The following is a 13,224-nucleotide window of genomic DNA, read 5'->3' as shown; positions in this document are numbered from 1 at the left end:
GAAACAGTCCTGGCTGTCTAGGAATTCACTTTGTAAAACAGGATGACCTTGAACTCAGTGAGCCGCCTGCCTCTGCCTCCCTGGTGCTGGGATTACAGGCATGTGTCACCACCGCCCAGCAAAATAATTACTTTAAAAAGACTTTATATACAAGAATAATTGTGTGGAAAGTGTTTAGAGTGACATCTGTGAGCTCTCTATTTTGGTGTTATGTGGTCCCCAATGATATCCAAAAGGTTTCTATTTTTCATGATGAAAAGCCTTGGCTTAACTTCTAATTTAATCCAGCCCTTTGCTAAAGCTCCATTTATTAATTCTGTCGGAGACACAGACATTCAAGGTTTTCATGGTAATTATAGCTCAGCGCTACATGTTCTCTACTTGTTAAAAATGTAAAACAAAGCCATCAAAAAGATAAGTAGACAGGATAAGGATACAGCTCAGAAGCAGAGCACTGTGCAGCACAAACAAAGCTCTGGGCTCAATCACCCCCTCACCACACACACACACACACACACACACACACACACACACACACACACACATGAAGCCAGGCGGCACGGGAGACACATTCCTACAACCCCAGCAGGTACGGGCAAGAGGAACAGGAGTCTAAGGCTATCCTTAACTATATAGCAAGTTCAAAGCTAGCCTGAGCTCTATGAAACCTTCCCTTAAACAAACAAAATTAACAAATAAAAGATGAACTGAGCATGGAGAAACACGGCTGTAACTTGGGAAGTGTAGGCAATAGATGTTGGATTTAAGGTTGGCCTGGTTTACGTAAGACTTAGTCTCAAAAGAATGACTAAGAACCCCTGTTCCCATGTGCTACATAACAAGGTCAAGCCGGGCAGTGGTGGCGCACGCCTTTAATCCCAGCACTTGGGAGGCAGAGGCAGGTGGATCTCTGTGAGTTCGAGACCAGCCTGGTCTACAAGAGCTAGTTCCAGGACAGGCTCCAAAACCACAGAGAAACCCTGTCTCGGGGGGAAAAAAAAAAAAAAAAAACAAGGGCAAAGGCCTATAATAAACTTAAACTCTCCTTATATGCATAAAGACCAGAGTGCTACACCTGTCACTGACCCTGACTGAGATCTCCATAACAACTGATTGATGTTTAAGAACTGCATAAGTTAGGTGCACACTGGACACTCTTCAGGCGGTTCTGACACGTCCTGAAGCAACCCAACAAGAACCCCGGCCACCTGTGCACATGCCCACGTGTAACCCCAGCACTCTGGAGGCTGAGGCAGGAAGACTGCCCTAAGTTCAAGGTAAATCTAGACTACACAGTAAGTTCTAGACTAGCCTGTGCTACAGAGTGAGACCCTGTCTCCAGAAAACAACAAAGAACTCATGAGCTGCTCTGAGTTGGGTATAATTTGGGGCAGTACACCTGAACCTCCGTTGATAAAGGGAGAGAAGGCATTCTCTGGGAAAAGAATTTCCTTCTAATTGTTATGATGTTTAATCCTGACTGTCGCCTTGACAGGATTTAGACTCACCATGGAGACAAATTTCTGACCATGTCTGTGAGGGTTTTCTAGGTCAGGTTAACCGAAGTGGGAAGATCACCCTACATGTGGGTGGTGCCGCTCCATTCAGGTGCCTGCACATGAGCAGCCACCTCCCCTGCCCGAGGGCCTGGACACCAGAACTGTGACCAAAGGAAACCCTTTCTCACTCAGTCACCCTCATTGGCAGTGCTTACAGCAGCTAGTATACCCAGATTTCATCAGAAAGACATGCACACTTTACATGTCTACCAGTGCTATAGCTGGTTTAATATGTAAATACCATCTACATATTCATAGGGAAAGTATGCTCCCTCTTATCAAATAAGATGAATATTCTGAGATTTACCATTTAAATGAGTCATAAATTTTATTCCAAGTGTAAAGTTCACTTTTCTCAGACTCACAAACCCACTAAAGAATACTCTATTAAACTGCTCACAGTCTGTATAAACTAGGCATTTCTGAATGAGTGTTCAAATTCTCAGTCAGTTAAGCTACTGGGGGAGGGGTGGGGACAGTCCTTTTAAAACAAGCAGTACATGTTTTCTGAAAGACACCACCACTGACCTGAGACATGCTTAAGCCTTCAACCTTCCACAGTGGGTCTTGTGCAAAGGATAAAGGGTTTCCTTTCAGTCCCTAAGGGGCCACACCCATGCCTCATAGCTCTAAAAGGACATCCTGCATCCCTGGATTTACTCGGAGGCGCTAACCAGCAGGACTGTTAGCTGTGCACACCTTCTGCCCTCTATTTCAGCTCTGACCCTCATGTCGGGGCCCTGGAGAGAAACTGCAGGTGTCCGCGGGACTTCCTTTGTTTGTTCTTTTCATATATCCACTGAATAAATGTGGTATCTCCTTTCTCTGCTTTTCTTTTCTTTTTGAGCTTTTATTATTTATGCATCTGTGTATGAGAATGTATGCCATGTGTACCTGAGTACCCAGAGGCCAGAGAGGGTGTCAGATTCCAGGCAACCGGAGCTGCAGGCGGCTGTGCGTTGCCTGCTGTTGAGCACTAGGAACCAAACAAACCCAGGTCCTCTGCAAGGGCAGTGAGTGCTCTTAACCTTTGAGCCCCTGCTGTTCACTCTAGGACTGTCAGCTGAGCCTAGCTAAGGCTGCCAGGATCCCAGCTCTGATCTAGAACTCAGTAACAAGACAATCCACATTCTTTAACAATCTTTCTTTTTTTTTTTTTTTTGTTTTTTTGTTTTTGTTTTTCGAGACAGGGTTTCTCTGTAGCTTTTGGTGCCTGTCCTGGAACTAGCTCTTGTAGACCAGGCTGGCCTTGAACTCACAGAGATCCGCCTGCCTCTGCCTCCCGAGTGCTGGGATTAAAGGCGTGCGCCACCACCGCCCGGCAATCTTTCAAGTTCCCGTCATCTGGAATAGCATATCTAAGTTATGCTGGGAAAATGCAAATGAATTCCTCAAATGATATTAATACGGAGTCTGCTTCTTGGGTATCAATCAATGCCATCCTTTAGGGAAGGCTGACTCCACAGATGCCCTGAAGCTGCACTCCAGACTCTAAGGTAAAATCATCTCTCATACAGAGCAGAACAACCACTGCTCCCACTCACACCAACTCAGTATGCCTCATGAAGACCTTAGCCACCTTTTAAAAGCTAAGACGCTGGGCCAGTAAGTTAAGAAATGAAACTTGAATTAAGTCCACACACTGGACCACAACCCGCTTCCCAGCCTTACCTGGCCCTATCCACGCAGTCACCTCAATCTGCATGCCAAAGAAAAGCTTTCCCTTTGATGCAGTCAGTGCTTTTTCTTGGTCCTCTTGCTGCCGAAAGAACACCAGGCCATACCTCTCCTCAGAGGCCCCGTGGATCTGCACTGAAGTCACCTTGCCAAACTTCTTAAATTCATGGAAAAGGCCATCTTTAAGGCTTGTATCTACATTGCCAAACAAAACAAGGACATTTTTCTTATGTTAACTACAATCTATAGCAAACCATTTCCCCAAAACCAAAATATTTAATCCAGAAAAATATTTATTCAAAAGCAAACCATGTTTTATCTATGTCTATGATATTCTTATACATGTAAACATGTGTGCACTTGTTGCGGGAGCTCCTTCTGCTCCTTCAGCCAATAGCTGCTGAGATACCAGCCCACTGGGGCGTGGTCTCTCTCCCTTTAAAAAAGCAGCCACTTCCCTCTGCTTGCGCTCTGGCTTCTGGCTCCGCTTCCGGTGAGTAGGCTCCATTCCTGATTGCACAGAGGGCTGTTGTCTGGGACGGTGATCTGTAAGTTTTTCCCCCTTAAAATAAATAACCTCTCTAATAGTCATAATTCCAAACTGGTGTGGGATTGTGACTTACGCCTTCAATTGGCGCCCCACATTGGCGCCATTTTGTAGTAGGAGCTGTGGGCCACTTCCCGCCGCCCGGCTCCTGGTAGCACCAATCTACTTCAAGAGGACGATGGGCATCGAAGAGGCTCCTTATGGAGTTTGATAGCCATTTAGGCAAGAAACTGTTCTTGCCTGGACTATTGCATAAACTGGACACAGAGAACCCTCAGAGAGAGGACTGCTGAACTTGCCTAAAGATGAGATGATCTTTTGGGGTTCCTGATTCATGAAAGAGTCTGCGAGACATTCTACAGGACACAGCAGATAGTGACTGAACTGCCTTTGAAATTTCCTGCTTCATGGAAATGTCTCTGGATACTATGGGCCTGTAGGCCGAAGATGGATGCCCCAACGGTACAGAGGAACTTTGGGTGACTGTCCAGGCAGCGAAATGTCTCTGTGATTTCTAGAGTTTTGTAAGTTGCTTACTTCTCATTTACTTAGGTAATATTATATCCTTCTGGAGTCTTGATGGAGTTGAAGAATAGATAGATAGATAGTTATAGTTTTCCATTGTTATGATAAAAGATAAAGTAGATATAAATATTGTAACTGTAATTCTTGCTTGATAACTGTTTTGTTATATGTAATTTTACTATGTTAAAGTGAAAGCCTTTCCTTTTTGTTTAAACAGAAAAGGGGGAAATGATGTGGGAAGGTCATTTGTCAATCTGTTGTTTCATTGGTTAATCAATAAAAAAAAACTGTTTGGCCTGATAGGTCAGAAAATTAGGTAGGTGGGGTAGACAGAACAGAATGCTGGGAAGAAGGGAAGTGAGCCAGGCGCCATGCTGCTCCTCTCCAGGGCAGATGCGATGAAGCTCCAGCCCAAGATGGGTGTACACTAGAATCTTCCCGGTAAGACACCACTTCATGTTGCTACACAGATTACTAAATATGGGTTAAGCAAGATGGAGTTAGCCAAGAAGAGGCTAGATATAATGGGCCAGGCAGTGTTTAAATGAATACAGTTTGTGTGTTGCTATTTCGGGTATAAAGCTAGCCGGTGGCCAGGAGCCGGGTGGCGGGAAGCGACCCACAGCTCCTACTACATGCACTGCCTGTAACTAACATGTCATTTGACACACAATCTTTCTGTATGCAAGGGAACTGAACTAGAGGGCAGCTGTGCCTATTTTTCTAACTCCAAAGCCCAACTTCCTTTTTTTCTTTCATCTTTTTGAACACACATGAAAGTCCTAAGCTTGCTGTCCCCAAGCCTCTCAGCTTCCTCAATGTGCTGCCAACCATGCAGCTGCTTGCAGACCAGTCCATGCTGATCCTGCCTGTTTCCTCAAAAGGCCTGACATCTTCCTCCTCTTTCTTCTTTCTGGCAATGGCAAGATATGCCTTGCCTTCCCTGCTGTTCACTCTCAACCACATACAATTGTAACAATCACCTGGTTTTTGTTCATGGCATTACGTGCGAAATGAGCCACAGAAACACCACACGTAAAGTCAAGTCCCCTATTCTAGCTCATCAGCGATGCACTCTCTCGACTACTGGGAGAATACCGCACTCGTATAAAACCTTACCTGTAGAGCGTACTGGAAGATTCTGAACTTTGATCCCAAAACTTTTCCGGGGCTCATCTTTTTCAAGAGACGAAAGCAACTGGGAAGTGGGTGCGGGGACTGCGGCAGACAGAACTGACCTGGCTGGAGAGTCATCACTTGAGGTGCTGCTGGAGTCACTACTGCAGACAGGAAGGCAAAACACAAGGCAGCCCCAGGGGCATTAGTGTAAAACAGAAACACAAGAAACAACACCCAGCAGCAACAATTAGCTAATGGCCACACTGAGGTTGAGGTTCTGCAGTTCATGCTGTGTGTGTGTGTATGTCACACTCTGTTCTCAGAGGGAGAAGGCAACTCACACTGGCCTGGGGTTGGAAAGGAAAAGAACACTCTTTTACCGACACAAGCCACCAAACAACAACTACAACTTATACGACTGATCTCAACTTTCCCCTCCCAAGTCAAGTGCGTCTACTGAAAGGCAAGCAGGTGCACTGTAACCCTACACCCTGGAGGATATGCAGTAAGATTTGAGAATTCAAGACTAGCCTGGGTTATATAGCAAGACCTTACCTCAAAAGAGCAAAGCAACACTGGTACGTGTGCTTCCCTGAGAACATCGGCAGTGCTAGCCAACTGTGACAGAAGACTGTCAGCTCTGGAGCCACAGGGAAGGGTCTGTCTAAATATTGGTTCAGAAACATGTACATTTCTTGGACAAATCACTACCTCCAGCCTCAAGGTAACAGCATACAATACTTTGAATTTCATGCATGAGTCGGGCGGTAGTGACACACACCTTTAATCCCAGCACTCAGGAGGCACAGGAGCAGGCAGATCTCTTTGAGTTCGAGGTCAGCCTGGTCTACAGGGAGAGGGTTCCCTGACACCCAGGGTGGTTACACAGAGAAACCCTGTCTTGAAAAATCAAACCTACCCAGCCAGAATTGACATAGCAAGAGCCTGCCTTAAACAAAATCACTAGCTAAGCATAGACAAGACCCTACATTCTGGCTTTAGAAACAGCCAGGAAACAAGTTCTATACAAGTCCACATTAAGGAAATGTAGACAAGGGGCCACTGAGACAGCTCAATGGGGTAAAAAGTCCTTGCCCGATATCCTGAGTCCATTACTGGGGAACAGTATGGTAGAAAGAGAGGATCAATACTGCCAAGTTGTCCTCTACATCCACAGGCATACCATGGCACGTGTACTCGGAAGGCAGAAGCAAGTGGATGTCTGTGAGTTTGAGGCCAGCCTGATCTACATAAATAGTTGTATCCAGGCCAGCCAAGGCTACGAACTTAAGACCCTCTCTCAAAACAAAACAAAACCAGCAAAAAACCTAACAGATATAATCTTTTTGTTTTTTGAGACAAGGTTTCTCTGTGTAGCTTTGGAGCCTGTCCTGGAACTAGCTCTTGTAGACTAGGCTGGTCTTGAACTCAGAGATCTGCCTGCCTCTGCCTCCCTAGTCCTGGGATTAAGGGTGTGCGCCACCATCACCCGGCTATAACGTAACAGATATAATCTGTCAGACGTGATGGCTCAAGTGCTGGTAAATTACAGCAGAGGATTGACAGTGAATCTCAGGCCAGCTCCAGCCTCAGACGGACACCCTGCCATCAGGGCTGCAGGTGGTGAAGAAAGACATAATATGAAGCAATATTTTTTATTTGTATTTTTTTCTTTTCTTTCTTTAAGACAGTTCTCTCTCCATAGCCCTGGTAGTCCTGGAACTCACTAAGTAGGCCAAGATGGCCTTGAACTCATGGGCTGAGATTAAAGGTATGCCACCGTGCTCAACTCTGACTTAGTCATTTTAAATGACTTCTCATCAGGTAGCTAATAATTTCTTTCTTCTATATAATGCATAAGCTTGAATCAGAGGGAAAGTGTGCTAAGTGGATTTGATCAAGCTTTGACAATTCAAAACATGCCACAGTCCCTGGTGTTTTCCTCAGATACAGAAGAATCATCATATATACAGAATACACCACTGCACCAGGATAACCCCCCCTCACCACTGTACCAGGATAGACCCCCTTCATCACTGCACCAGGATAGACCCCCTTCATCACTGCACCAGGATAGACCCCCACCACCACTGCACCAGTTTAGACCCCCCTCACCACGGCACCAGGATAGACCCCCTCACCACTGTACCAGGATAGACCCCTGATATAGGATTCCCCTCTGTATGCTGTGATTACCATTGATAAATAAAGGAACTGCTTTGGGCCTATAGCAGAGCTATAGGGGAATAGAGCTGGGCAGGGAAGACTGGGCTGAATGCTAGGAGAGAGAAGGCTGAATCAGAGAGAAGCCCCACCAGAGCCAGACGGGACTTTAGCCAGTAAGCCACAGTTATGTGGCGATACACAAATAAACAAAAATGGGTTAAATTAATATGTAAGAGTTAGGCAATAAGAAGCTAGAGGTAATGGGCCAGGTAGTGATTTAATTTAATACAGTTTCTGTGTGATTATTTCGGTTCTGGGCAGCCAGGATGAACAAAAGCCACCTACAACAGACCCCTCTCACCACTCCACCAAGACAGACACCCCTCATTTTTTCTGAGACAGGGTTTCTTCATACAGTGCAGGACAGACTGTAATTTATGATCCCCCGGCTAGGTAAAGTACTGGGATGCAGGTACACAGCATTAAACCCAGTATTAAGCTCCTTTTTTGAGACAGGGTCTCATATAATCCATGCCGACTTCAAACTCTTTGTGTGGCTAGGGATAACTCCTAATCCTCCTGCCTCCACCGCACGAGTGCTGTGAATACAGACGTGGACCATCATACCTGGCATTTTTCTAGTGCTCCTTTTCATAACTTTCCAACCCCAACAGCACTAATGATCTCTCCACATCAGAATCACATTAGAATCTCTAGCCAAGGGCAGAGTATATTGTTTAATTACACTTATCTTGTGTGTGTGCGTGCGTGATGTATATGAACATGTCAAAGTGTGTGGACAAAGACGTTCTCAGGAGTCTTGTTTTCCTTCCATAATGCCAACTTCTAAAACTAGACTGAAGTGGAAGCTAGGTTTCAAATTTTGCTAGCATCAGTTGATTACAGGAAAAAGTAAAATGTAGAGTTTTTCTTTCTATCAATACCAAGGCCAAAGAATTCTGCAGCTAATTTTATTTTTCGAGACAAGGTAGCCTAGCTGTCCTGAAACTCACTCTGGAGACCAGGCTGGCCTCAAACTCAGGGATCCACCTACCTCTGCTCCACCCCCAATGTGTGCACCACCACTCCTAGCTTGCAGGTGGCATTATTTTTTAATTGTGAAACAAATAATAATCGAAATACATAGCACTGTAACCACTAACAAAAGATGGCATGGATGAAAACCACTCCAATCATTTTAATATGAACGCTACAGTCAGCTTTTCCTCATTTTGACTAGGAATTTGAGGTAATGGGTTTTATTTCCTCACCAAAGCATCATCATTATTGCTTTGGTTTTACAAAACAGGTTTCTCTGTGGAGTTCTGGCTGTCCAGGAAATAACTCTGTAGACCACGCTGGCCTTGAACTCAGCGATCGCGATCTCTCTCTCTCTCTCTCTCTCTCTCTCTCTCTCTCTCTCACACACACACACACAAAGAGAGAGATTCATTCTGTAAATTCTGCCACTCTAGAGAGCCCTAATACAGCCTCTGAATGAATATTTTTAATTTATCTTTTAAAATGATGCAACTCAACAATGAGGGGTGGGGGGCACGGTGTCCCAAAATGGCCAAAGCACTGAGCACGGGGATGGAAATCAAAAGCATGCAGTACAATGAACTGGTAATGAAGGCTGTGCTGCTGGCATCTGGGAGACCTGAAGAGGATCAGATGATCTAGGTGGGATAGCTCGAGGCCAGTCTAGACTATAGAATCAGACCCTGTTTCCATTCCATGTTGCTTCTTATCCATTTGGATGATATTCACTCATGGAGCCCGTGCTGGCCTCAAACTTGTAGCAATTCTCCAGGCTCAACCTCTCCAGGTCTGGATTTGCAGGTGTGAGTCACCACACGTGTGGCTCCCAACACTTGGAAAGGCTGAAACAGGAAGGTGAAGAGTTCAAGACCAGCCTGGGCTACAGCACTCTACTTCTGGAGCCTTTTGTGCAGGTGTTGGATGGACGAAACCACACAGTCACTGGAGAAAGTATATGGCAGTTCTCCCCAAAACTTGGAACAGAGACTCATGGGTATCTGTATAACCCACCCTCAGCACATTCTGCAGTCAAAGGGTGGGAACTAAAAAGAAGGGCAAGACAGCTGAATGGATGCACAAAATGTAGCATAGATCGGGCACATGCAATACTGCTGTTACTCAGCCCGACACATCTTGGGATATGAAGAATTTGGAAGACACTGTGCTAAGTGAAAAAAGTCAGTCACAAAAGCACAGCTATGGCCGGGCGGTGGTGGCGCACGCCTTTAATCCCAGCACTTGGGAGGCAGAGGCAGGTGGATCTCTGTGAATTCGAGGCCAGCCTGGTCTACAAGAGCTATTTCCAGGACAGGCTCCAAAACCACAGAGAAACCCTGTCTCGAAAAACCAAAAAAAAAAAAAAAAAGCACAGCTATGATTCCATATTAGATAATCAAAGTAGCCAAAGTCATAGGCAGAGAACAGAATAGTTGATTCCAGCAGCTGAGGGAAGAACAAGTGGGAGATCGTGTGTGTGTTTACACACGTGCATCCACATGAACCTACATGTGTGGAGACTGATATTGTGTGCCTTCCTCAGTTGCTGTCTACTTATTTTTTAAAGCAGGGGTCTCTCACTGAAGCTAGGCTGTTTCAGCTAGAGCAGCTGGCCAGCAAACCCCAGGGATGCTCCTGTCTCCACATTCACCAGTGTTTTACATGGGCACTGGGAATCTTAACTCAGATCCTCATACTTGCACTGCACCCCAGCCCAAGAATTTTCTTTTAATAGGTGCTACAGTAAAATTTCAGTTTGGAGGGCTGGACAGGTGGCTCAGCAGTTAAGAGCACGTGCTTATTCTAGTACAAGTTTTTGATCCCAGCACTTGGAAGACAGAGACAGGATCTCTGTGAGTTAAAGGTCAGTCTATCTACAGAGTAAATTCCAGAACAGTGAGCACTACATAGAGAAACCACGTCTGGGGGGGGGGGGCACTCGTTCTTGTAGAGAACCTAGCCTGGGTACAATTCCCAGTATCCACATGATGGCACACAATCATCCATAATTTAGCTCCAGGGGATTCAATCTTTTCTTCTGACTTCCCTGAGTACCAAGCACACAGGTGTGCAGGCACATGAAGGCAAGATGCACTCACATAAGATAAAATAAATAAATCTAAAGTTTTTTAATATTTCAGTTTGGAGAGTTAGGAAAGTTCCGGCGACAGCTGCACACCACAGAACTGCACACTAATACAGAACACTCACACCACAGAACTGCACACTAATACAGAACACTCACACCACAGAACTGCACAATAATACAGAACACTCACACCACAGAACTGGACACTTCAGATGACTAAAATAGAGCTTTCTCTTATTTACTCCTCCCCAGGCAACTTACAAAATAAGAAGAGTTCCCTTTGTTTCCTAAGGATGTGAGCAGCTGCCTCATCTCAAGGGTAAATTTCCTGGAAAAGACGGCTGTCCTGAGTCAGCTGGGACGCCCAGCTGTCACCCAGAGCAGGGGAGAACACAAAGCAGCAAGAAGGCCTGAGGGGTGGGGATGAAAGCCCTGGGAGTGAGCTCTGCATTCAAGTCTTACTCTATCAGGGAACCAGAGACGAGAGCTATCTGACAAAGAACAGTGACTAAGTTTGCAGAGGAGAATTCACAGGAGAGCACAGCTGTCTGTCAGGCAGAGCTAGAGGCAGAAAACAAACACCTACCCAGCAATAATTCCTGCTGACAGAAACAAACAGCAACAATTTATATTAGGTCTAAGGTTTTGTTTTTAGCGGGTGCTGGGGATAGACCCCGGGCTCCTCTCTCACACATGCTAGGCAAGTACTACACCACTACACTGCATGCATCCGAGCCCAAAAACTCTTTTTAAAGAGTGCCTGGTTTGCCAGGCGGTGGTAGCGCATGCCTTTAATCCCACAGAGAGGGACAAGCTAGTTTAGTATCAAGTGACAGTTAGTGCTGCTGAGGAAATGGCGCTGGTTTAGAGTGTGGACTGATGGCTGGGGGGTTTAAGGGATCATGGAAGGTTTATCTGTCAGCTGTGGCTGTACAGCAAACCCCCCTTGCCGAGTGTGGTAGTCCATACCTTTAATTCAACACTGGCACGTTCGCTGACTTTGAGGCCAGCCTGGTCTACAGAGTAAGTTCTAAGACAGCCAGAGCTACTCAGAGAAACCCTGTCTTGAAAGAACCCTTCTCCCCACCCCACCCCCGCAAAAAAGCCTGATTTTAGCAGAAAATGCTGCTTTAAGACTGTGTACTTAGTACTCACAAAACGTTAACTATGACTTCATTCTTCAGAACGCAGTGATTGCTGCAGCCAAATTTTTTATGCTTATGATTATCTGTGGGAGTCATGTAAAGTATAGGAATAGTTCATCACACCGTGCTGAATAATAAACAATGAACTAATAGAAGAAGCTGACTACAAGGCAGCTCAGCAATAGAGCACTTGACCCTGATTTTAATCTCTAGCCACAAAAGACAATAAAATGAAATAAAATGCTCCCCTTCTCCGGGTGCTCAAGCGCTGACCCTTGAGCTCAGGGCTGCTGCACACTGTGGGACATTCTGCTACTAAGTCTTTACCCCATCCTCTTACACCTTTTTGAGATAACTGCCCAGGCTGGCCTTGAACTTCCTATGTACCTAGGCAGGTTGAAACACTGAACTTTCCCTTTTAACCTCCCCCACAACCCAGGTCTGACTAAAATCGTATCAAAGAGAGGAAACAAGAAAGAGTGCTGGGGAAATCAGGCACACCAACATCTTCATAGCAGGGCACAGCTGTAATATTCCAACACGGGAGGTGAGGGTGTTTGAGGCAAAAGGATTGCAAGTCCGAGACCAGTCTGGCCTACCCACCAAGATCTTGTCCCCAGACAACTAAACAAAGTATTGCTCGGCCTTACAAAGGGATGAGTGAAATGCGCTGGATGAAAAGAATAAATGCGTGGCCCATATACTGAACACATCTAAGGGTACCTATGCTGGCAATTTATCAGTGGTGGAGTGCATGCCTCATGTGTGAGGCCTTGGGTGGGAGGGTCAGAGAACACGGTGGCAGAGGTAAAATGCTAGTCCCTAGGAGCTAACAGAAGAATTGGGAATTAAAAGAAAAAGAGTTGTAAAGGGCCTTTGAAATAGCTTCTTGGGTAAGGGCACCTACCACCAAGTCTGATGATCCAGGTTCAATCCCTGGGCCCCTGTATGTTGTGGGATAATCTTTTTGTACACTGTGAAGATGTGTCTCTGTCAAGGTACCTTCTGATTGGTTTACTAAACAGCTTAATGGCCCAATAGCTAGGCAGGAAGAAATAGGTGGGACTTCCAGGGAGAGAGAGGCACTTGGGGTAAGAATCTGAGGTGGGGAATTCACCAGCTAGACATGAAGAAAATCGGACACATACTGAGCAAAGGTAACAAGCCATGTGGCAGAACATAGATATATTTAAGTTATGGGAGCTAGTTAGGAACAAGCCTAAGCTAAGGCCCAGCTTTCAAACTTAGTAAGTCTCCTTGTCATCATTTGGAAGCTGGAGGTTCAAGAAAATCCAGCTTCACTTACTTACAGTACAGAAAATCAACTCGCATAAGTTATCTTCTGACCTCTGTGCACAC

The 13,224-nt window shown here is 45.5% G+C and overlaps 1 protein-coding gene across 5 annotated transcripts in view; it reads right to left on the bottom strand.

Annotated features, from left to right (window-relative positions):
- The window catches only part of Spen (spen family transcriptional repressor), a 77,286-nt gene that overhangs the window by 27,977 nt on the left and 36,085 nt on the right, over positions 1 to 13,224 (bottom strand). For 4 of the 5 annotated variants that reach the window (XM_057783573.1, XM_057783569.1, XM_057783570.1 and 1 more), the window contains exons 4-5: positions 5,428 to 5,588; positions 3,231 to 3,431 (exon numbers count right to left, since the gene is read on the bottom strand). In XM_057783573.1, coding sequence (XP_057639556.1) covers positions 3,231 to 3,431; positions 5,428 to 5,588 — 362 coding nt within the window. The remainder of the gene's footprint in view (positions 1 to 3,230; positions 3,432 to 5,427; positions 5,589 to 13,224) is intronic. The other variant, XM_057783571.1, reaches the window with a different exon arrangement.

Source organism: Chionomys nivalis, chromosome 11 (genome assembly GCF_950005125.1).
Source record: "Chionomys nivalis chromosome 11, mChiNiv1.1, whole genome shotgun sequence".
NCBI lineage: Eukaryota > Metazoa > Chordata > Mammalia > Rodentia > Cricetidae > Chionomys > Chionomys nivalis.
The sequence above is the reverse complement of the archived record's forward strand: the minus strand, read 5'-3'. Positions and strand labels throughout refer to the sequence as shown.